The 25,593-nt window shown below is 46.3% G+C and overlaps 1 protein-coding gene across 5 annotated transcripts in view; it reads right to left on the bottom strand.

The window, feature by feature from the left end:
* The window catches only part of Irag1 (inositol 1,4,5-triphosphate receptor associated 1), a 102,803-nt gene that overhangs the window by 66,084 nt on the left and 11,126 nt on the right, over positions 1–25,593 (bottom strand). For 4 of the 5 annotated variants that reach the window (XM_048359377.1, XM_048359380.1, XM_048359379.1 and 1 more), the window contains exon 2: positions 4,068–4,216. In XM_048359377.1, coding sequence (XP_048215334.1) covers positions 4,068–4,216 — 149 coding nt within the window. Of the gene's footprint in view, positions 1–4,067; positions 4,240–25,593 lie in introns of those variants that run through there. The other variant, XM_048359378.1, reaches the window with a different exon arrangement.

Here is a 25,593-nt window from a genome sequence, read left to right on the forward strand (position 1 = left end):
GATCATTGGATAGCCACTTACTGTAGGCGGTGGATTTGGAAGCAGACTGAAGTGTTAGGGAGAGATGCTAGAACTGCTAATGTGAAAATTTTGAGGTCTGCCTATGAGCTCACATTGACCTGTCCCTAGGAGCTCTAGGATTCCCTGGGGGGAAATTGGAAGGAGGATCACAGGGAGGCCAAAGCCATTGAGAATCGAGCTTGTACTGCTAATGAGAGCCTCTTCGTGCCCCAGTTGCCAGGCATCTCTGAGCTCATGCTATCCCGTTGAGTTGGCTTCCTGACATGGTTGCTCAAGGGCTGTACAGTGACATGAAGAGAGGCTACGTGTGTCCTGAGTAAGGAATAGGGGAGCAAAGATGGAGGAACTAAGGAAAGGGGCTCTGGAAAAGACCCAGATGCTGCCTCTTTTATCTGCAGGAAAGCATCCTGCTACAAGCTGTGACAGAGGGCAGGACTGAAGGACAGCCCTGGGAGGCAGATCCTACATGGCCCAGGACAGAGCAGGCCAGTCATATGTAGACTCCTGGTGGATGCTGAACTTCTTGTCATGGAAATATTCCTATAGACTCCCAAGACCTGCTCCTAGAGATTCCCAGGTAATGGGTTGGGGCAGGGGGTGGGGGGCTCCAAATCTGGGGGTCCAGAGATTGCCAGTGTGACTGGTTTAGGGCCCACAGTTTTGCTGTGTACCAGAGGCTTAGATGTGGTCTGGGACCCTCTACTTCTGACAGCATGGCATTCAGTGGTCCCTTAAGGCCTCAGGTACATATTCTAATAGCTTCTTTTATTTGGCTGCAAACTGTTCCTTTGACTCCTTTCCTATGTCCCAGCCAACCAAGAGAACACTGCTCTGAACACAGCTGGACAGAGCGAGTTCATTGTTAGGAAACTTTGTTTCTTGATGGCATTTAATTACAGCTTCTCATGGAAGAGAAGAGAAAGAAAGGCAGAATGTGGTCTCCTAGCCTTTACTTTTTATGTGAGGCCTTCCCCGGGGCTCTTGTCAATGACGGGAAATGGGGGCTGGGGTGGGAGCATCCAAAACTAGGGCTGGACCCCAGGGAACTGTAAACTCAGAAGGATGCTCTGTTCCTTGCCTGCTTCACAGGGTGGGAATTCACACAGAACGAGGATTTCCAGCTGCGTCCTGGCCAGCCCCGCTTCCCTGGCCGCCTGGCTTCCTCTGCTCCCAGGGATTCGGGCTCCAGCCCCTGGAGCCCTCAGGCTACTCAGGAGGCCTGACCCTCCCTTGGGGCCCTGCTTGTCTGAGGAGCCCAATGCCTACAATAGAGGCAGAAACCCTTTAGGAGTTCATGCCTGATTCATTTCTGCAAAACTCAGAGAGGCCCAGAGCCTGGAAATAAGGACAGAGAGTAAAAAAAGAGTGTCGAATCTCATGTAGGCCTTCTGGGTGTCTAAAGTGTCATAGGCCTTTGGTCCTTCAGCCCCACCGAGCTGGGCTGACAGACAAGGTAGAAGAGGCACAAGGTAGAGGAAGCAGCAGCTGATGCTTTTCCTAGGTGAGAATGTTCAGGCAAGACCTGAACAGACTTGGTTTCCAAGGTTTCTGCACCAGGGTGCAGTGCAGCTTGAACTGAAGTTTGTTAAACCAGCTTGATTTGACCGCAAAGTCCCTACTCTTACATACTGTGCTTGATCTTTCCTGGATGGACTTGGGCTTCCTGGGTCCCAGCTGGTCTGAATTCCTCACATGTCCTCCTTCTGGACTCTAGCAATGCAGAAGCCATTGGGCCCTGCAGACTCTCTCATTTCCACAGAGATAGCCATAGCCCTCAAAGGGCCTTCAGAGACCACTCCCTCATTCTGCACAAGGCTGGTTCGGGATCACAGGGAAGACTGAGCTTGTGGCAAGCTGTTACATGGAGCTTGTGCTGACCAATCAGGGGTCTCTTACCTCAACTTTATAGCCAGTTCATGGTGGCCATCACAAGAAACTCACCTTCACTCTGTCTTAAAGTCATACCCATATGTGACAGGACGCGGTGAATGTTGGAAGGGCCAGTGAGTTGTTGTGTTGTCTTGTTTTATGTCTCCTAAGCATACAGTTTGAAAGAACCTTTTCTGTGTGGGTTTTGAACTCATGACCCCCACAATTGCTAGGCAGGGTAGAGGAGCCAATGTTCTATCACTTGATTTAACCACCCCACCACCCCAGCATAAATAACTTTTAATTAGCTCTTTAAGAGTAGAACTCAGTGTAAAAGCCTGTGCTTGGGCAGGTGATGGGGCTGAGTCTTTGCTGTACTTTTCTTAGTACTATGTTTAGGAATGTTTTATTCTTGGTGCAGATGTTTGGGGGGGGGGGTTGTACCAAATTTTGTAGCTAGAGTTTGCATAGAAATCTAATTCCAGAACACTACTATTGCTTATGAAATGGAAGCCAGGGATGGTAGCTTTGAGGGAAGACTAAGCCTGGGAAGTGAGACAGAGTTCAGGAAAGTCATGGCCTGAGGTTCTGAGGGCAGTCATACTTGAATCTAACTGTGAGTGTTTTGTTCTACATTGTCACTCCTTCATTAATTTGGAAGCTTCCAGAACTTGGCAGCCTTGATGGTTGCTGACAAACAGCAAACACCCCCACTGTGCTACAAGATGCCCCAGGGTGGGTATAGAATTTTAACACACACACACACACACACACACACACACACACACACACACAGCCCCTAAGCTTGAGCTTCAGTTTTCAGAGAGTGGTGCCTTGGGCTACTCCCATGTAGAAAAATGTTCTACAGCATCTCATGAACTTGGGACACACCATTTCACGGGTCTGATCTTTTCTAAGTAGTTGCTATCTAAGTTCCCACAGTCATAATGTGTAAGAAAACAAATGGCATCATCACATGAAAATATTCACTAGGAATCTGCCGATTTGGAAAAATAATGCTCACTCACACATTCTTCCCTCACTGAGCAAATATCTGTCTCTATCCCGCGTGGCTCTGGTCAGTGTGTGTAACAGATAGAAGAGGATCATACAAGTTCAGTGCAAACCAACTACGAAGTTCATGAAGTCAAAGAAAGCCACATTGGAAAGCTTCGTGTACAAATCCTGGATACAATGGAGCTGGATGGATCCAAATGAAGAGAAGAGAAAAATCCAATCTGGATGATGGTACGATAGATTTTTTTTCAGAAGGGAATGATTTGAATACAATCATAATAGTCAATGCATATATGTGGAAATGGAACTAGAAAATGGAGGGGCTGAGTAGGTTTAGGAGAGATGGAAGAGAATAATGAAAGGGGTGACATTGGTCAAGATGCGTTGTACTCATGAAGTAACATATTGATTAAAACTCCTTTGAACAACTACTTAAATAAATAAAATCCACACAATAAACTCCAAAAAAGGAATGACTTAAATATTAAAAGATTTAAAGAGATCCCGGGAAAAATGAATGGAACCCTTACTTATAATATAGTCTCTTAAGCTATAAAGGAAACTGTGAAGTATGTGCTACCATATTGGTATTTAAAAAAAAGTATCACCAACATCAACACTTCACCAATTCTTTGTTCAATGTAAACATTAACCTTGTACTTTATAATATATGGATGGCTAAAAATAACCTGTCTTCATATTTCACTTGCACAATAAAATCTGAGTGATACCCTTTTTCAACTTATATATTTCATCTCTTTCTGTTTTCACTGAAATTCTTCACTATTTGTGCTGCAATTCTGATCTTCATTTTAAGTGGATTCACTCGGAGGGGCCTTTGGGCTGTGTCTACTACCCTGTCATGACTGTGCTCTCTCTTCCATGCCTTGCTCCAGTGCAGAAGGGACCCTACAGGGCCAGGGTGTTTGAACTTCCCATGAAACCTCAGTAGACACACACAGCCTAGAGCTGCAGGATCTCAGCCACTGCAAGCTCAGGGTAATGATTCCTCAGTGTCTGAGAAATCCACTTCTTCAAGCACCTACTGCGGCCCACACTGGCAGTCATAACCCCCGGGCCAGCTGGAGAGCTGTGGCCTCGTACTAGGGCAATGTCTTGGCCCCCAGCCAAGCTAGCCATGGATAAGGAGAGGCACTTACTTGGCTGGTGGGGTTCTGGGCTGCCTGTGGCTCTCCTGGGGGCTCCTCATCCTCTGGAATGTGGGGCATTGCAGCCTCCTGGCTGGAGTGGCCCGGAACCTCTGCTGCGTCAGCCCCAAAGATGCTCCAAGAGGCCTGGGCTCCGCAGGCTGGGGAGACGCCAAAAGGACAAGTCAAATTCCTTCCCATCGCTGCCCCAAGCTGGGTTCCATTTCCAGGAGCCAAGAGCCACAGAGAGAGCTTGCCTGAGTTTGCATCACTGCTGGAGGTCAAGCTAGGCTAGGAGCAGACATTCAGAATCACATTTCCTCCTGCTCTTCGGCTTTGTTTATAAAATCAGAGGTGACCTTTTGCATCTAATTTGGTCCTTACAGTAAACACAGCTATTCTAGAAGGGAGAAAAAGTGCCTCCGACTCCTCAAAGCCATAACTAATGGGCAGTATTCCACTGGGATTAGATTGATATTTCGGTACCATTTCTTGAGCTTCTATTGAGTGCCACCCACTAGAAGCATTACGAACTCATCTAATTGAATCCTCACTATGATCTCTGATGTACGTGTTAGGAATCCTACCCTATAGATGAGGGAGCTGCTTCCAAGAGCAGAAGCCACTCATCTTAAATCACTTAGAGAACCAAGCGATTGCATGTAGATCATCCCAGTTGGAAGCCAGGGCTCTTTCCACTGCACCACTGGCTGAGTGTCCTGACTTCCTCCCCAGGGAGACAGTGAAGAACACTGTCATTCACTGAATACATACTAGAGCCTAAGCCAGGTGCTTCTGTCTGCTGGAAGAAAGCTCCACCACTTCCTACGGCTGGAAGTGTTTTTCCTACCAAATGACAGACTTCTACAGGACAAACCCAGATCTGGCATCAGCCACAGCTGAGAGATTCTACTTCTGACAAGACATATATTTCTGGGCCTGGCTCTTTGAATCAGGTGGGGTGTTTAGTTCATTGTAGATATTCAAAAGATTCATTAGAAAATGGTAGTTGAGGCTGGGAATATGGCCTAGTGGCAAGAGTGCTTGCCTTGTATACATGAAGCCCTGGGTTCCATTCCCCAGCACCACATATATAGAAAATGGCCAGAAGTGGCACTGTGGCTCAAGAGGTAGAATGCTAACCTTGAGGAAAAAAAAACAAAAAGAAGCCAGGGACAGTGCTCAAGCCCTGAGTCCAAGGCCCAGGACCAGCAAAAAAAAAAAAAAAGAAAGAAAGAAAGAAAGAAAGAAAGACAGAAAGAAAGAAAGAAAAGAAGAAAACGGTAGTTGATCTGTGTTTCAAGAAGTAGGTCTTGGGTCCTGGGCTTTGTTGTTTGCCTGGAATAGGCCCACTCAGCTCTGAAACAGTTAGGGTGACCCCTGCTGGTCCCTTTGAGAGATCTCATCCCAAATAAACCACCCATTGGACTGAACCAGCCTTTCACCACAAGCACATGCTACTCTAAGTTGGAGGATGTGGTCATAGCTTTCAAGGAGACTAGTGGTGGGAGACTATTAGAAAGTAGCGTCACGGGGTAAATAATTTGAAAGTGAGAAGTTATGAGACCTCAAAAAAGGACCTCTAACTATAGAAACAGAGGTGGCAAGACAAATGGTGATTCAACTGGACCCTTACACTGAAAGGTGAACTGAATTTAGCCAAATAGAATAGCTGGAAACTGAGCAGGAGATGAGATAGGAAGAAAAGAAGTCTGGTTGGGCAGATTCATCCTGGATCTTGACGATGACAGCTATGGGGTGGAGCTGTTATGCTCCTGTCCCAGGCATCTACTGTCTGAGCAAACTGAGTCCAGGTTCACATAAAGGTGAGCTCTAGGATTAATTTCTATCACCTTTAGTTTGACTTCAGCAGTGACAAGATCAGTGGAGCTGGATAAAGTATATGGTAACAGAAGTCATGATAGCTAAAGAGTATTTACAAACCCCACTCTACCTGGCCGGCTACATTCCTTAGGAAACCTCCTTCAATTAAGTGGGATGTATGTCCAAGTCCAGGTTGTCTTAACGGGAATGTAATTACAGAACATGGTAAGTATCCATTCTGCTTTCCTTTATGTAAAGGATTTTCTAGGGTAAGAAGGGCTCAGACAAACTGAGGCATGTTCAGAAAAGTGGAAGCAGGATAGTTGGAGGCAAGAATCTATGAAAGAGCTCGAGACATTTAACTTGGACAAAAGAAGCTGCAGACGGAAATACAACTCCTTTTCAGATATCTGAATGACTTTCAGGTTTCTGTTGTCTCCAAAGGATAGGTGCCTAGCCAAAATGTCAAACCCAAGAAGGCAAAGAAACCCTTCTAGATGGTGGAGCCAACTGAAGATGAAACAGGACAATCTTTAAGGTACTGAGCTCCCTGTTCCTGGGAGAGTTCTTAAAAGTCTGGGTCAAGCATCAGAGGGTTCCTAACCACTGCTAGGACCTTTTCCAACCCTTGGAATCCCTGAGACCCTGAGCTGTTCCTAGACACAACCAGCCATGAACTGATGCTCCCATCCCAGGTTTCTGGGACAAAAGTATTCCAAAGCCCATCCAGAAATATCCCATTTTTCTAACCCTCCACTTCCCTTCCCCACCTCCCTCCCTTCCAGAAAGACTTTAGCTAGTTCCTGGTCAGAAACAAAACGATAATGAACCAGATCAGTCAAACACAAAGATAGATGTCATCTGAAGCAGGATGGAGACAGAGTGGATGCTGGCTGAGGTCCCACCCATGACAAGATGGAGCCCACACTCCTGGGGGAGGAGTCCTAGCAACCCTGTCTGCCAGGCTATTCCCACGCTGCTCCTATTCTGTTTGCTTTCTCTCCCATCCATTATTATAAACTCCCGGGCTTAAAATAGCAAGGTAGAAGCTCAGTCCCACCCACAAGGTGACATCTGGGTTCTGTGGAAGCTTGTGGGCACGCGGACCTCACATCCATCACACCAAAGTTTGGAATACAACCTCCAGGAAGCAGTGATCTAGAGCACAAGCCCATAAAAGGAGAAAACATTGAGTAATGCTCGGGGTCCCCAATATTCCTTCTTTAGCCCAGCTTAGACAAGTCAGACCCTGAGAGCCAATCAGCACTTACAATCGTGTTCATTCTGCCTCTAGCCAGAGCTGGCCCACTTGATTGATCCAGTTATCATCATATAGGGTACAAATTACCCAAGAGCTTCTGGTGGCATAATTGTCCAATCACTTGTGTAACTAAAGAGATTACAAGTCCCTAAACTATCCTTGAATGGTTTATCTACCTCCTACTTGTGAAAGAAAGCATGAACAGCAATGGTAGTCACTGGACTCTATGTTGAAAATGAACTTTACTATTTGTTGTGAGGATGGGAGGGGAAAACTAGGGAGAGTAAGGGAAGGGGTGGCATTGTTCAAAAAGAAATGTACTCTTTACTTATTTATGTAACTGTAACCTCTCTGTATATCACCTTTACAATAAAAATTAAAAATTAAAAAAGAAAACATTAGACTACCTACTAAGAGTCAAACACTATGCTAGATAACCTCAAGAGCTGTCTGTCTTAACCACTATGAGATTGCTCCTACTTCATAAAGAACTAAGACTTGCAGAAACTTGCAGAAAATCACACAGGTCAAGGTCAGGTCAAGGATTACATCCTAGACTAGTTTGAGAGCAATGCCTATCATCTTCCCACTCTTTCTTCTGCCTCCTCCATCAGGAGTTCTACTGGGGTATAGTTGAAGAACCTGACATAAGTCCTCTGTCCCCCGGGAAAACCAGAGCGTGAACTTCTAGAGGCAGGAAGAGGAAGCAAAGGCAGCACTTTGATTGTTGGGCCAGGGGTCTTCTGAGGGCAAGAGAATGGACTGACCGCCTGAGGTTGATGGACCCTCCCCCCCACACACACTGTGTGGTGTGGTAAGTACGTTCATTCATCTTTCCATTCACTACCAGTCTGTCCATTCAGTTCAGTCAGTTGGTTCGGTTCCCTCCCTCACTTTCTGACTCTTCCATTCACACATCTAGAGGTTTGTTCATTTAACCCCACACCCCAGGAAGTCCCACATTGGGCTATCAACAGCACAACCAGAGCCCCAGAGGAGAGCTGCTATAGGACCCCTTAAGTGTCAGAGTCTAGGCAGGAGTGCAGAAGAGAGCTGTCCTGATAGGGTGGCACAAACATGCTAGCCACAAGGGGCATACATCTCCACCTGCTTGTAGTTGCCATTGGGGAAGGACTCCAGGACTCACTGAATTGGGGAGGTTGTAGCAGCATGGGGTAGAGAAAAAGAAGCTCAGCTCCAGTCAGAGGGCTTGCTATACCCCTGCAAACCAGGCAGAGGAGCTGTCAGCAGGAGTCAGGGTAAAGAAATGAATGGTCTTTACAGAGATGCTGGCCAATCTGGGTGGTAGTAACACAAGTGCTAGTACTGGTAGCATGATTAGACCCGTTTTACCGATCAGGAAGCAAGAGGCTAAAGACACTGGCCATCAAAGGCAGTACCACACATCCTTGCATGTCTGCCTGGCTTACCAACTCCCCACTGGACCAAGCCTGTGGGTGGTACTCTTGGCTGGCAGAGGCCTCTCCTAGACCTTGTAGCCTATTCAGAGAAGATCCAAGCCCTCGTGGCAGCCATGGGACCCCAGGAGCCCAGCTTGCGTGCAACACGGCTCTCCCAATCTCTGAGTAAGGGTCTGGGAGTCAGGGGAGCAGCAAGGAGGTCCTTCTGGGAATCAAAGGGTTAAGCCCCTCCACTGACCTCTGTGGAGTGACTCAGTCTTCTTTCTCAGAAAGGAGGGTTTTGTTCTTCCAGCTTGGGATTTTTGCTTTCATTTAGCACTCAAAGAATGTGGCAACGATTAGGCTGCTATTAATACCCGCTCTAGCCTCTCCTGGGGTGAGAAGCTGAGACAGGGGACGTCAGCTCCTTCACAAATCCAGGGGTACAGGGAGAGCTCCTGCTTCCACTGCTTCTACTATCACAGACCAGGGCAACTGAGGTCCAGAGAAAGGTGGAAACTTGACCAAGGCCACGCCTAAGGGAGGGGAGAGCAGGCTCCCAGACCCTGTAGACCCTGCAGCACCTGGCAGCATTATGGCATCTGTACTGGAGAGTAAGTGAATAGGGCAAGGCCTCCTACCTTTCTTCCCCTCCAGGCCTCCCTCAAAGGAGAGAGGGCACTCCCCTCCCTGCCCACTCTGAGCCCCCTTGGAAAATCTCCCCAGTGCACTGGCGATGAGTTTATGGTCTTGGAGGCATCTCTATGGGCCCCTGGGTCTGGACAACTGTAAACTTTATCCTGCACCCCAGAAGTAGGCCTAGTCCCTGGGAACACCCCATTATTACATTCCCTAACCTTAGAACACTGCAAGAAGACTTGAGGGCGCCGCAAGTGGAGTTGCCACTCTCCCTCTGCCTCTTCCTTGTTGGATTAGTCTCTTTTGGCCTCAGTTTCCTCACTTGTAATATAGAGCTCACGGCTCCTGCTTTCTTCAGTTACTGGTTGGATGCGGAGCACATGGAAGGCACTGGCACGCAGCACACACTCTCTGGCCCACCCCAGCTCTGAATAGGCATTTGAGCTCTCCCTGCCACAGGCAGCATCAAAACCCAACCAAGGGCTGATATCCTGTTGCGTCTCCCAGGCAGCTCAGAATCCCGGGCTGGGCTCTTACGAGTCCAGGAGTCACAGTCCTGGCCTTGCCTAGGCTTTTCCTCTGTACAAGCAGATAAATCTCCATCAGGCACAACTGGAATGGAGCCCTAGAGATGACCCCAAGAGCTGCTGCCACTTGCCCTGTTAGGGGTGGCCAGGGCTGAGAGGAGTGTGATGGAAGTCATTCTGCAAACATGTTTGGGCTGAGCGAAGGGGCACAGGGCTGAGAGCAACAGTGATGCCCCTCCCACTTTCCGCCGCCATTGTTCTGTGGTCAGTCCTGGGTCAGTACTGGTCAGTCCCAGGTCTGTGCTGTGTTCACCCTACATTGATCTAATTTCAAAGCCTCTGTTCTTTTGGGCACCTCCATGGTGATGGTCAGTTTCAAAGGCTAGAGGGCGACAGGTGCGCACCGGAATGGGGCCCTGCTAGAAGGGGGACAGGCCCACAAGTGCTTGGGCTATCCTAATTAAACGGCAACACCTGGATGCTGTAGGGGAATCAGAGGTGGGAGGACAAGGCAGACACGGAGAGAAAGCCTTGTGGACAATGAAGAAGGCAGTATGATCCACAGGAAGGCCTTCCCAGGACTTCACCCCTCAGCACCTCCTTGTGGTCCTGGAAAACCTTCTCCATGCTCAGTTTTCTCCCCAGCCACAATCTCCCCTTCTGCAGCCACTACAAGCTTTATGGGTCAGGGGTCCTGGGAGTGAGGTGCGCCTTGCTCAGGCTCAGGACCAAGCCACACCGAGAGGACAGTCTCCTGGGGAGAGCTGAGGTGGTGCTGGCACCTGCACCTAGAACAGAAAGAACACACCCACATAGGCGTAACAGCCACTAAAAGACCCTCACTTCCTCTGGTCCTCCTTTCCTCCAAGGCCCATCCCCTAGGCAAATGGGGGTATTATGGCTGCTGGAGGTGGAGAAACAGAGCCCAGTCTTGCCTTGTAGGTCTCAAACAGATATAGAAAGGACTCAGAGGGAAAGGGTGCTAGAGAAAACATCCCAAGTAAGGTAACAATCTCTTCCCAGAGACGGTAATAGGATTATGGGGTGAGGGAGACAGGAGCGTGGGGAGCCGGTGTCTGTGGAAAGATGGAAGTGTTCCTGCAAGAGGCCTGTACCCTGATTCTCAAGGGAAGTAGAGCTCTCAAGTGTGACAGTAGAGAGGTCTCGGGCCTCATTTTCCAGGCAGAATGTCATGGAGAAGAACTCCAAAAAGAGAAGTGGTTTTTTTGGGTCCATTTAGATAGATCAGGGCCCTGGATAGTGTCCCACAGAGGGGATAGCACAATCATCCCTGTGCAACCACAGCAGAGTTGCCAGACCCAGGACTGCAACTCATGGAGAAGGACTCAGTGGCCACTTGGGAACCCAAGACTGGTGGACATGTTGTCAAGCGCTATCTAGGACAGAAACATGGAGCACAGGACATCCTCCTCCTGGCCCTCAGGAGGTGCCTTGGAACAAATGCTACTCTGGAACAAAAGGAAGGTGGAAGAAATTCTGAAATATCTGAAATCCAGGTTTAATACCCTTTAGAAAATGGCCACCCTTGCTGGGAGCTAGGTGTTCATGCCTATAATCCTAGCTATTCAAGAGGCTGAGATCTGATTATCTCAGTTCAAAGCCAGCCCAGGCAGAAAAGCTTGTGAGAGTCTTACGTCCAATAAATCACCCAAAAAATCCAGAAGTGGAGCTGTGGTTCAAGTGATAGAGCACTAACTAACCTTGAGCAAAAAAAGCTCAAGGACAATGCTCAGGCCTTGCATTCCATCCCCAGAACTGGCACACACATATACACAAGAAGGCCACCCTAGGGTTAGACCTCCTTTGCCCCCTCCCTGCTAGGAAATAAGCCAAAACATTTCCCCAGGTTTCCTTTCTAGTTTGTTCACTTCAGCAATTCTTTAAAAAAAATAATAAATCCACTTGAAAACATTTTTTTTCTTCTTGGAAATATGTGCGATTGCTCAATCAGAAGCAGTTCAAAGGCATCGGAACAGCAGGCCTCCTATTTAGCTCCAGGCAGAAATAAATCTTGCTCCGTTCTCTTTGTTCCAGGCTATCCGGCAGCCTCTTCCCTGAGTCATTCACTATAAGGTGACAGGAGTCATTATCTTTGGTGTCAAGGGCCACATGGCATTCCTAGGTCTGAGAGATCCCAAAAAGATCAGGGCCTCCGAGTGTTCCCTAGAAATTAATGGAGGATCAGGAGCACTCCTGGGTCCTGGGCTTTTTGCTGTCCTCCCCAAGTAGATGACCCTGGAGTTCACTGAGCCTAGCCTGGCCTGGCCTCACTGAACCTGGACTTCTGGATCTTTCTGCCTTGTGCTTGGAATAAGCCTCTGCTGTGATGTGCAGAAGCTGCTTGTACAGTTCACAAAGGGGGAAGGCACACTTTTCCAGAATTTTAAACTGTTACACATAGACATTATTAAAAATCAAGTTACATAAGTGTAAACTAAATAACTTAGATTTAAAAACAAAGGAAAAGACCTGGAGCCTAGCTCAAGTGGTAAAGTACTTGCCTTGCATGTGAAAGGCCCTGAATTCAATCTATACTACTACAAAAATAAATAAACAAACAAACAAATAAATAAATAAATACTCAACTAACCATCTTTCTTATTATTTTACTGTACTCTTGACATGACTGATGTCTGCAGAGTGGAGACTGTGTAATGGTAAACCCTCTACTGTACATCCCCTTTCCATACTTCATAAACTTCTATCCATCCTTCAAGGCCCAGTTCATACAGCTTCTCTTTCATAAATCCATGCCTCTACTTCATCCTAGGAAAAGTTGTTCCCTTCCTATATTTTTCCCACTGCTGCTATAACCAATTACCTCAAACTTGCTGGCTTCCAACAACCATTTTACAAATCTGGAGGTAGGAAGTCAAAACTCAGTGTCAGTGGACTAAAATCCAAGTGTCAGCAGGGCTGCATGCCTCCTGGAGACTCAAGGGGAAAATCCATCTCCTCTTTTTCCAGAGGCTAGAAGCTGGCACATGCCCTGCTTGATGATCCCTTGCCCTACCTTCCTAGCCAGCCAATAGAAAGCTAGTATCTTCTCTTCCCTTGGACCTCTCTTCCACCTCCCATTTCCTTCTCTCAGCCTTTGACCATATCTCCTTCCTATGTAGACTCCAGCGATTGCAGTGGGTCTACCCAGACGATCTGGGGCAGCCTTCCTGTCTAAGCATGCTCAGTTCAGTGATACCTACATAGACTCATAATCTGTTTGCAGTGTCACATTCACAAGTTCCAGGATTCATCTGTAGATCTCTGGGTGGGAAGATGACTGCTCTCCTCTCCAAAGCACCTTGCACAGGCTTCAGCTCAGCTACAGCTTAACACCTTAGCCCAGAGACAAGGCTTTATTCATATGTTCATAAAAGATTCGAAGTTTAAAGACTCCCATTCAGCACAGGTCAAATGCAGAACAGCCACTCACCAAATGCTTGTTGAATGAATGGTTGAATGGCACTACAACTCCAATCAACAGATAAGAAGGTGTTACTTCAATTAAAAAAGCTTCTGTGAAAATAGAGTTCAGGTAGAGGTGACATGGGCTTTGGGGGCCAGGCAGGTGAGACGCATGGCGGGGCCCCTATGAAGTAATGGGGACCACCAAAGGCAAGGGAGAGCCAATGTCATTTAACTGGACCAGCCACTAATCAGTTTTAAGGTCAGGAAGAAATACCTTTTGTTGGCTAGTTTTCCCAATTTCCAAGAAAAGCCAAAAGCTTAAGTTAAAAATAAAACCACCCAATTTAGAAATGTTAAAGCTAAAAGAAAAATGTAGAGAAACACACACATCTCTGGGGAATTCATCCTGCAGCCACCAGTTGCCATCTCTGATTTATACCTAAAAAGTATTCCTCCTCTGGGCCTTACGTGCTAATTCATCTAACTTAAATCAGGTCTCATAAACAGAGCCAACTACAGGGGCTTGCTGGGAAGGCAGAAAGCTGAAGCCGAAGAGCCTGGATTTTCCTAGTCCATCCACACAAGTCCTGCACTGAGGGTGGTTTGTTACCCTATGGGTCTCTTCTTGCTGACTGGGCCTAGAGAAGATGCCTAAGATGTCCCTTTGCCTTGTTTCAGTCCTTCATGGGAAGCCAAGCCTTGACCCATGCCAAGGGATGTCTCCTGTCCCATGGCCATGACTCTGGAAATGCCATCAACTCAAATCCAGCCCAGAGCTAGGGTGGGAATGGGCGGTCCAGTGCACATGTGCTGCTCCACCACGAAGACACAGGTACATGGGTGTGAAATAGACCAAGCTCCAGGCTGCATTTTCTCACTCTATGTCTGACTCTCAGTGATCTTTCTTCTTTTACCTTTTTTTTTATGTGCCAGTTCTGGGGCTTGAACTCCAGGCCAGGGCACTGTCCCTGAGCTTCTTTTGCTCAAGGCTAGCACTCTACCACTTGAGCCACAGCACCACTTCCGCCTTTTTCTGTTTATGTGGTGCTGAGGAATCGAACCCAGGGCTTCATGCATGCTAGGCAAGCACTCTACCACATTCCCAGCCCTAACTCTCAGTGACCTTGACAAAGCAACCAATGGTTCTCTCTGCTGTTCACAAGATAGAATTCAAAAACCTCCCTCCATGAATCTTAAAAAGTCTAAGTAAGAGAAACATGTAAATACACTTAAGGCAGTTTCCCTTACTCATCCCTGAGAAAAACATTGGTAGCACAAGTTACCTTTGCTTCATGCAACAAGAGACTTTGGTTACAGATTACTTACCCTCTTTTCCATGTACCTCACAGGTTTGGCTTTCTGTTTTCCCAACCTGCAGCAGAAAAATGAGCCAAGGGCTGGGAATATGGCCTAGGGGTAGTGCTTGCCTAGCATATATGAAGCCCTGGATTCCATTCCTCAGCACCACATACATAGAGAAAAAGCCAGAAGTGGTGCTGTGGCTCAAGTGGTAGAGGACTAGCCTTGAGGGGGGGGGGGAAAAAAGCCAGAGACAGTGACTCCAAGCCCAGGACTGGCAAAAACAAAAATCAAAAAACAAGCCAAGTGACCACAGCAAGGAAGCAGTTATGCTCTGACGAACAGAAGCCACGCTGGCCTCTGGCCCCATTCAGCCTGGAGGCTTCTTCCCTCTCCAGCTGTGGAGCCCTTCCTGGTACCAGCCCAGTGTAGCCACAGCCAGCACGCGAAGCAAGGCTCTGCTGCTGGAAAATGGCCTGACAACTTGAGAATGCCCTCATCCAAAATGGTTCATCTGTATAAAGAGCTCAGAGATGGTTGCTTTAATTTATAATATCCTGAGTAGGAAGAGGTGTGATTTGTATGACTCTGCTTTCATTTAAAAATAAAATACAGGGCTGGGAATATGGCCTAGTGGCAAGAGCGCTTGCCTCGTATACATGAAGCCCTGGGTTCGATTCCCCAGCACCACATATATAGAAAACGGCCAGAAGTGGCGCTGTGGCTCAAGTGGCAGAGTGCTAACCTGGAGCAAAAGGAAGCCAGGGACAGTGCTCAGGCCCAGAACTGGCCACCAAAAAATAAACAAAAAAAAACACTTAAAAATAAAATACAGGATATATATACATACATACACACATTGCATGTGAGATACATGTGTATAGATAATCAATAGCTTTCATCTATCCATGGGGGTGAGGAGAGAGCATAGACAAGAAACTCAAAACCCAAATGTTAAAAGTGGTTAATCAAGAAGAGTCATTAAAAAACCTAAACATTTAAAACATGTATCTTTCTATTTTTCTGTTTTTTCCGCAGTGAACATGACTTGCCTGCTTACTAAATAACTGTTTTTTTTTGTTTGTTTGTTTTTGCAGCATCAAGGTTTGAACTTAGGGCCTCACATTTGTTTGGCTGGCCCTCTACCAATTGAGCCACACCTCCAGTCCAAGTATTGACCCACTGGAAGTTCTCAAAGGGCAGAGCCTCCTCCTTTGACTCCTCCAGGCGCAGTTCTACCATCTGGTGTCCTCAGGCTTAATTTACGAGTGGAACCTCTGGCTTTAATGTAAGCCCCACCATGGTCACAGGGCAGCCCCGCTGGCCTCTGAATTGTCACTTGCAAAACCATCCACTACACCCCATGCAGTGAGGGGGCCATGTTCAGAAGAGGCAGTGGCCACGTGGCTGCCCTATGCTCCTGGACCTGTCTCCTTCCTGCATACCATGAGGTTTTGCAAGGTAGCACAGCCTCTGAACCCAAACCCCGACACAGGACCTGATTCCTGTGCTGACCAGGGACAGACTGACATTTGGGGTCCTGACAGCCTAGAACATGGATTCACTCTCTCCTATGAGGAAGGTCTCGTGATGGAGAGAGGGACAATGGCGCCATACGTCATACCAGCTTGCAGAGCCTGAATCTTATGGACTAGCAGAATCTTGTCCTGCCTGCTCTGCACACAGGACCCTCAGAGAACACACACGACTGGGCCTGTCCTCATAACTGCTCTTCCTCCTGCATCCCTGCCTCCACTGGTGGGCTCAGCATCCTGCCAGAGACCCCAGCCCAAACCATGGGGCTCAGGATGCCTCCATTCCCTGTGCCACAAACACACACAGAAGCTCTCAGTGTCCAGAGAAGGAGCCCAGACTTGACCCATCTCCATGTTCCTGTCTTAAAGACAGCAGGAAATCAAGTCATGTTTGCTGAGTTAAATTTCTTTTTTCTTTTTATAATGCTGCTGTGAAACTTAGGAGCCATACTTTTTGAGAGTCATTTTTGTGTTGTATATCCAGTAGCAAAATTGCTGAATTATTTGCAATTCTTTATTTAACCTTACGAAAAAATCTCAAAACTGTATTTCACAGTGGCTACCCTAGTTTACATTCCCATTAGAAACACAGTTTCTTGTTTTTCTACATCTTCAATATCAGGTCTGTTCTTCTTTCTCCTCCTCCTACTGAGTTAAATTTCAACCCTCAAGTGATTTTCAAATATGGTTGTGTCTTAATGGTGACCCAGGCAAGAAGAGCTCTGATTCCCAACCCTCCCAAGAAGAAGAGACCCTGAGAAGTGCCAGGGGTGGCAACAGACTTCAAGAACAGGCTACCAGCCCTCAGTCCAGTGTCCAGAGTTTAAGATGGGGGGAGGGGGTTGGGAATGTGGCTTAGCGGTAGAGTGCTTACCTAGCATGCACCAATCCCTAGGTCCGACTCCTCAGCACCACATAAACAGAAAAGGCCAGAAGTGGCGCTGTGGCTCAAGAGGTAGAGTGCTAGCCTTGAGCAAAAAGAAGCCAGGGACAGTGCTCAGGCTCTGAGTCCAAGCCCCAGGTCAGGCCAAAAAAAAAAGGGCGGGGTTTAAAATGGGGACTCCACAGTTCCAGGTGGGAAGGACCCTTGCCTACTTAGGCCAGTGGTGAAGTGGGTACAGCTGTGGGTCTTCGTCAAGGTCTTTTCTTTGAGCTGAACTGTGGGGCAGTGGCTGTGTGTACCTAAAGCAGTCCCCTCGGTGATGTATATAAACACTACAGGACCTGAGCCATTAGACACAATTCCAGTATGAGACTGGCAAAAATGGCAGAAGTGGGTGGGGCCAGAGTGATAGAGGGTGGAGTCTGGGAAAGCTCCTCCCAATAGACACGCCTGGGGCTGTGAGTTGCTTATGTATCTGTGACCTACTACTTAGATGGGTGCGTGCAACTGTTGCACGAGACCGGAAGGAACCACAGGGAATTTCCCTCTGGGGGAGCTGAGTTTCTACGTGGAGGAGGAGGAAGCGTGACAGCAATTCCCAGGCAAAAGCAAGACAGAACTGATGTTTATCAGACCAAGTGCTCTCCCTAACTCTACATCCTTTATCTTATCCAGTCCTTACAACAGCTCTGCATGAGATTAAAATCCCCATTTTATAGGCAAGGAAGCAGAAGCTCAGAAAGGTAAAATAATGAGCTTCATGATTCACAGTTACCAGGCATGTACTATAAACAGAGTTTGAGCCCAGGTCATCTGACTTCATACCCAGCTCCAGTTTAGTGTCCCATGATTGGCATTTGGGATGATGCAGAACCAAACACCAGTAACACCAACAGTGTCCACAATAACTACCACCTAAGAAACACTGACTCGGGACCAGAAGGGGTTTGTGTGGCTAAGCCTTTCATCAATTCATCACAGAGAGGTATTGTTTTGTACAAGCAGATTCCATGTTTTTTCTGTCTGTAGACTGCAGTTAGTTATACGTGCAAGAGCTCCACTGAAGTTAACTGTTTAGTAAACATCAGAGTTTATGCCAAGGGTAGGCTGAGTCACTGTCACAGAGCTTTTCCTTGCCTCTAAAACTCAGTTCTGAGAGCCCCAGAGGATTATAGTCAGGGCTAGATGGAAAATGTCTGACCAGTGCTGCAAGGGCCATTCTGGGGAGGGCAGGCAGAGGAACAGACTCCTTTCCATGCCAGTCTCAGCCCTGAGGCCCTGGGAAATCACTGGTGCTAGACAGGGGTTATTGGGTCGCCCCAGGAATTGAATCTAGCTATTCTATGGCCCCTTCTTCTGATCCTTGCTGGGAGCATCTCTGTTTCATGAGCTAACATTTAACCCAAAAAACAGAGTCCCGGAAACACTGGTTTTTCTTGTGATGCGATCCGTGTTCCACATAGCCTTTCTGAAACATAATTGTAGTCATCTTTCTCCCTTTCTCACAGTGTCTTCTCCTGCCTTAGACTCATTTGAAGTATTTGATACAATTCAGGTTCCTTGGCCTTGTCTGGTCTACTGAAGCTCAGTATGAGAATAAGCTGGGAAATCTGCATGGGTACAGCCCCGGGAGACTGATGCAGCTTGTCCCAAAGGCCTGAGCTGGTGAACCCCTGGTGTGTCAATGAACTCGGCTCCTGCATGCATGTGAGAATTTCTCCTCTGAGCCTGCCACCCTTTCGCTTTCTCTAGCCACTGGCACCAACATACCCGGTATCACCTAATGCCCCAGTTTTCAGAAGATTCTACGTGTTGTCAAACCTCAGTGCTGCTCCTGCCTAGCCCGTTTCCCTCACCAATCCGCATCACAGAAAACTCTTATCCTACAGGAACTGCTTCTTTTTGAGAATGACCTGTTCTTCTCCCATTGTTTTTGGTCTTTTGAATTGCATAGCTGGAAACATAGATCTTACACATTCTATTTGCCACTTCTTAACTCTGTGACTTATGTCCTCACAAACTGTGATTTTTTTTAAGTATATAAATTATATACACAGTATGTAATACAGGCCTAGCACAAAGCAATCATCACAATGGTAGCTATTATTATTATTACTCCTATATCATTATGAATTCATCTAACACAGAGCTTAAGAAATTATGGCCTGCCAGCCAAATATGACCTATAGACTAATTTTCAAATAAAGTATTGTATATTGTCAGTGACTATTTTCACACGACAATGACACTGGAGTAGTTGAGGCAAATCCACCAATCGTCAAATCCACCAAATGAAAATTATATATTGTTTTCATTTTGTTTTTTTTCAGAAAAGTTGGCCAACCCTGCCATAACATAGTTGTAATTTTTTTTAGATTGATGTCCCCTATCTGGCTGACTATGGCTTGAAAAGTCTTCATGGTACCCTTGTACTCATCCTTCAAAACCCAGTGTTTTTCATCTTTGTATCCATAACCATTGATAAATGGTTAAGGCAAAGTTTGACGTGGATAATCCTTCAACCCAATTTAAAGGCACACATCTCTAGAAGAAAAGATTGGCACCTCTTCTGAAGGACCAGGGATGGGGAAATTAGGGAGGAAAGAGAATTGAAAAGAGGCTTTCATGGGTCTGAGGTGTTCCCAGTAGGTCTGTTCAGATCCTGTCTCTCCCACATACCCCTGTTGAAAAGTGGGTACTGGCTTTAGTAAACCAATCCCACCATCTCCTACCACGCAACCCCAGCATCCTGGCCCTTGCAGCTCGATGGTGTTTTCTGATGGACAGGAGATTTCCCCCAAGCACCAGAGGCTCACACCTGTAATCCTAGCTACTCAGGAGGCTGAGATCTGAGAACTGAAGTTCCAAGGCAGCCCCGGCAGCAAAACCCATGAGACTTTTAGCTCTATCTGGAAATGGCGCCATGGCTCAAGTGGTAGAGTGCTAGCCTTGAGCACAAAAGCTCAGGGACAGTGTCTAGTTCAAGCTCTAGTACAAGTGCTTACACATGCATGCATACACACACACACACACACACACACACACACACACAGTTAGTGGATTTCCATTCCCAATCAAGGATGGTCCAAGTGGTCCAATGACTCAGTGTCTTTAAGGTGATCAATTTTGCCCACTCATGTTTAATCAATGAACCAATTGACTTTTTTTCTTGGCAGATTTACATTTTGTTTAGTTTCAACTGCCAATGAATTCACATTTTCTGTGCAAAGTAAGTGCCTTATGGGAAGAGAACTAGAATTTCATTGTAAGCGGCTTGTGAAAGAACTCTGTGACATGGCCTGTTATGCCTCTCTCTGAGCCTGGCTTTCAGCATCTCTACAATGACTTTCAGTCTTTGGGCTCCCTGGTATGCTATCCAGAGGACTGGCCTTTCAGTTGCTGGTGAGCCCAGGCAGCAGACTGACAATGCACAGCCTGGTATAGATTTTTACTTCTTCTATGCCTCTGTTCTTGAGGTCACACACTATCTATCCTTCCCCAGCAAATGTGGAATTCTCTTATTTTTGGGGGGACGGGGGGAGTCGTAATGTTTGAAATGAGAACCTTGAAATTGTCTGGTTGCTTGCTTGTGGATGCTCTACCACTTGAGCCATGCCTCCAGCCTAGTTTTTGTGCTGGTTAATTGGAGATGGTGTCTCATGAACTTTTCTGCCCAGCTGGCTTCAAAGAGTAATTCTCTAGATCTCAGCCTCCTATGTCACTAAGATTACAGGCATATGCCTTCAGTGCCTGGCTTTCTTGAGGCTTCCAGAAGACATTTTAACCCTGAAGCAGATCCTCTGAAGATAAGAAAGTCACCCATGAGGAAAACTGATACTGAAATGGGAGCACTGAACTCCCCCTTGAGGTAAATGAGGAGCCAGGCAGGCAATTCACCCTTCTCTTCAGCTGAGATGTCTCCTTTCCCTTCACCTTTCTGTGGACATCCCCATGGACACCCCAAGCCCCCAGCCTGCAGGACCCTGATTATCTGGGGGTGAATCAGTTGTACTGTAGCTTGACTTGCTTACATTGTGAGTGATTTATGACTGCCTGCTTCCTAAAAGGGCTTGTGGCTAAGATGTCTATAGAACCACTCAGAGGCCAAGGGAGTTAAAAATACCACTGAAAATGACTGGAAGAAAGAGGGAGCAAATTCCATCACTCCATGCTGAGGTGAAATGACTCCCAGTGCCAGGATCCAGAGGGAAATCTCAAATCTTAGCTCCTGTTGACATAACCGATTAAGGCCAGCAACCTCTTGCTTCGGCCCAATGCATGAATTACAGCGCAAGGGACAGATATTTCCAACTGACCCTTAGCTCTACCCGTAGCAAGATTAGAGAGTTTACATTTAGAGACTTCATAGAAGGACTTTTTATACAAGTATGCATATCACCATTTGGGATTGCTTTCGCTGTAGATTTTATTTATTTGTTTCTCTATTTATTGGCTTAGTAATGGTGTTTATTTCTTCACAGTTCTGGAAGCTGAAGGTCCAAGCTTAAAGTTCTAGCCAGTTTAGTTTCTAGTGAAGTCTTTCTTTTTCCTTTTTTTTTTTTTTTGTTGTTGTTGGTGGTGGTCATAGAGCTTGAACTCTGACCCTGGGCACTGTCCCTGAGCTCCTCAGCTCAAGGCTAGCACTCTACCACTTTGAGCCACAGCACCACTTCTGGTTGTCTGGTGGTTATCTGAAAATAAGAATCTCGCAGACTTTCCTGCCTGGGCTGGCTTTGAACTGCAATCCTTAGATCTCAGCCTCCTGAGTAGCTATAGGCTACTGAGTAGTTATAGGCATGAGCCACTGGTGCCCAGCATGAAGTCTTTCTTCCTGGCTTGTAGGTAGCTCTGTTCTCATATGGTTGCAGTAGGCTGTGGAAAGGTTGTAGAGAGGCAAAGAAAGAGAAAGAGAGACAGAGAGGAAGTGAGAAGAGAGCGTGTGTTGGTTTTGAAAAGGGCAGTTTAAATACAGTTTCCAGAAGCTATGAGCATATCTGCTAGCTGGTCATTGGCCCTTCTTGATGTGGCTTTCAAATAGACCCTGAATACCATAGCTTCAGAACAATCCAAAACCAAAACTGTGCCTAAGACCTGTTAGCTGAGAGATGCCAAGCAGTGCCTTCTAATTCCAGCTGCAGATCCCTGTTCTTTGGTGGCCACAGTGATGCGTTACTTCCCAAATCCTACAATTAACCAGAGATCAGATCTCTTAGAGGAAAACCATGAGGCCATTGCTATGGGCTGAATTCTCTCCCCCCAAATTCTTATGCTGAAACCCTAACCCTTAGTACTTTATAATATGACTGTATTTGGAGATAGGGCCTTTAAAGAGGTGATTAAGAAGAGGCTATTAGGGCGGGCCCTGATCCAATCCCACTGCTGTCCTTATAAGCAGAGGAAATCTGGACAAGAGACACTGAGGATGCATGCGCACAAAGGAAAGATTGTGTAAAAACATGGCAAGAAGATATCTCCAAGCTGAGGGGACAGCCACAGAAGAAATAAAACCAGGGGCAAATGTAGTGCTACACACCTGAAATTCCAGCTAGTTGGTGGCAGAGCTCTTGCCTACCAAGCATAAGACTCTGAGTTCAATTTCCAGTACTAGAAGAAGAAGGAAGGGGTAAATCAAACATGTTGACATTTTGCTCTTGCCCTTCTCTAGAACTATTAGAAAATGTGTTTCTGTTGCTTAAGCCACTTCATCTGTTGTATTTTGCTGTGAAAGCCCTAACAAACAAATATGACTAATAGACTTTCTCAGACCTATCAGATTTAAATTCCAGTTGGTTTCAAACACCTAATATTTGAGACTGAGTTCAATAAACTTTGGGAAATAATTGCTTTAGTGTTTTAATTTCCAGACCAACCCCAACACTCCTTTTAGGACTTTTCCAATAAAATGGACATGCTTGGGACTTGGCTTCAAGGATTTTGTCCTTGAAGAAATAAAAACATTTTGGTAGATGATATGATCTTGTATATAAAATCACCAAGAGAAAAAAGCAAGAGGCCCTGAATTCAAGCCCCAGTATCAGCTCAAAGATAAAAAGGAAGAAAAGAATAGAAAAATGGCCAAACAAAATTGCTATATTGATCTACTAGTTCTATTCATAGGTGTAGTCTCAGGAGAAATACAACTAATGTACATGTATGCACATACACACACAGACACAACACATATGGAATATTCATAGCAGCATTTTCCATAATAGTTGAAATGTGGACACAAACTGTCTAGCAGATAATCATTAAGTGAACAAAACGTGGTATATTGATATAATGGGATATTACTCAAACATAAATGAAGTACTAATGCACGTTAAAATGTGAAATGTATGAAAGACAAAATCCAACACATTAGGCCAAATGAAAGAAGTCAGGCACAGAAATACCACATGCTGGGGCTGGGAATGTGGCTTAGTGATAGAGTGCTTGCCTGGCATGCATGAAGGCCTGGGTTCCATTCCTCAGTACCACATAAACAGGAAATGCCCAAAGTGGCACTGTGGCTTACGTGGTAGAGTGCTAGCCTTAAACAAATGAAAAGAAATACCACACGCTTTGTGGCCTGTGAAATGTCCAGAGTAGAAGGCTATAGAAGGCTATAGACAGAAAGTGAATTGGCTGGTGCTCAGGGTAGAACAAGGAGTGGCTGTTAATGGGCATGACATTTCTTTTAGGGTGATGGAATGTTCTAGAAATAGATAGTGGTGATGGCTACATAATTCTCTGAATGTACCAAACACAAGTGAATTCTGCACTTAAAGTGGTTGAGTTGTATACTATGTGCATTGTATATTAATTAACGTTAGAGAGAGAGAAAGCATACTAGCTTTAGCCCTCAGCATGTTGTAAGTTCAGCAGGTGCAATTTTTCTCTAACATAAAGGTGGAAATTAAGCTAGATGAGTTTGCCTCTAATTCCCTGAGTGTATAGAATGCAAGAAAAATGGATCAGGAAAAAGAGATGGAATTTGTCTCTAGGATGGAGTGGGTATTTGAGAATTTATAGAGGACAGGGAAAAGAGAAGAAGAAATAGTAAGGGAAGAAGTGACATAAACCTGGACTCCGAGTGACAGACACATGGACACAAGGAGACGAGACTGAAAGAAAAAGAAAGACAAGCTGACTGTGGTGCAGGCGCACACCTTGCCTCTGTTCTTCCTTCAAGCAAACCTTCATCAAACACCCTCAAATGCTGAGCTCTGCAGACCATCATGAACTTGGCAGATGGAGACACAGCTCAGAGCCAAGAGGCAAAGCAGGAAACAGACAAGGACATGCATGGACGAAGGTGGTGAGCTGCCATGCAGAGTTAGATAGTGGTGATGGCTGTGTAACTTTGAATATAGTAAAATCCAGTGGGTTCTATACTGGAAGTGCACAAGTTTTCCTGTGCCCACAAATGTACACACGTGCATAACACACACACACACACACATAGACACATACACACACACATACACACATACACACACACACACACAGTAGGCCACAGAGTAGAATCTTTGTGTGTGTGTCAGTTGTGGGGCTTGAACTCAGCCTGGGTGCTGTTCCTGAGCTCTTTTGCTCAAGGCTAGCATTCTACTACGTGGAACCTCAGTGCCACTCCTAGTTTTCTGGTGGTTAACTGGAGATAAGAGTCTGATGAACTTTCCTGCCCAGGCTGGCTTTGAACCATGATCCTCATATGTCAGCCTCCTGAGAAGCTAGGGTTAGAGGTGTGAGCCAGCAGCACCCAGCAGAATCCTTTCTGTAGGATGCACCATTTCTCATCTGAGACATTTGAAAGTCTGCTAGTAAAGACACTCAATAGTTGTTGCATTTTTATATACATGGGCAAAAGCAGAAATGTCATCCTGTAGGTCTTACCCTGAAATCTCTGTGAAATAAAGATAGGAGTGATTTCCCCCTCAGCAGGAAGGCCTGACTGTGGGAATAAAGAAGTCCATGAGCTACTACATCCATGCAAGCTCCTCTGGGCTTTCAGCTGGAAACTTTCCAGAACGCATTCTGTTTCACTCCCTGTGGTCCTCCAGATGTGCCCCCAGTAAGGGTACCATGTGTGCCCCTGTCTTGTGGCTCTGTTGCTATTGACCAGCATGTGAAAGGGAATTTCAGCTCAGCAGGAAAAGTGACCATAATCCCTGCCAATCAGCCAGCTTCAGGAGAGAGGAGGCTAGGAAAGATTATGGATATTTCTTCATCTGTCTTCTAACTCCAGATTTAGTCAGAGTCCAAACTTCATAAATATTCCTGAAATCTCTGAGTCACATCCTAAGATCAGAAGTGCATTTCTTTCTATTAGTCCATGAAAGATTCTCTTCGGATTCTCTTCGGGGCTTTGCAAACTGGGTATCACACACAAACAGGAAACGCATAGCGACCCTGGGCAGGAAGAGTATAGTTACTCATGTGCAGATTCTGGGCAGGCTGCATCAACATTGGGCCCAGAAGCAGCCCTTGGGCTTCTAAAGGTCTCCTTGGCTGCCTACCATATGGAGAAGTAGTGAATTAATGTGATTTAGATTCCAAAAATAGTAGTCAGAACATCTAAGATTGCCATCCATCCTGAGCTGGGCCAGTCCCCTGGGAAGGTAGACATTTCTAAAATGTCCCTGTTTACCCAGCATGTATGTCAGCCCCAATTTCAATCTTGTCCACTATTAACCCTCCTGCTCCTGCCTGCTTAGTCCCTTTCTACTCTGAGTCATGCGTGCAGCTTCCCAAACAGGAAATTC

Source organism: Perognathus longimembris, chromosome 13, assembly GCF_023159225.1.
Source record: "Perognathus longimembris pacificus isolate PPM17 chromosome 13, ASM2315922v1, whole genome shotgun sequence".
Classification (NCBI taxonomy): Eukaryota; Metazoa; Chordata; class Mammalia; order Rodentia; family Heteromyidae; genus Perognathus; species Perognathus longimembris.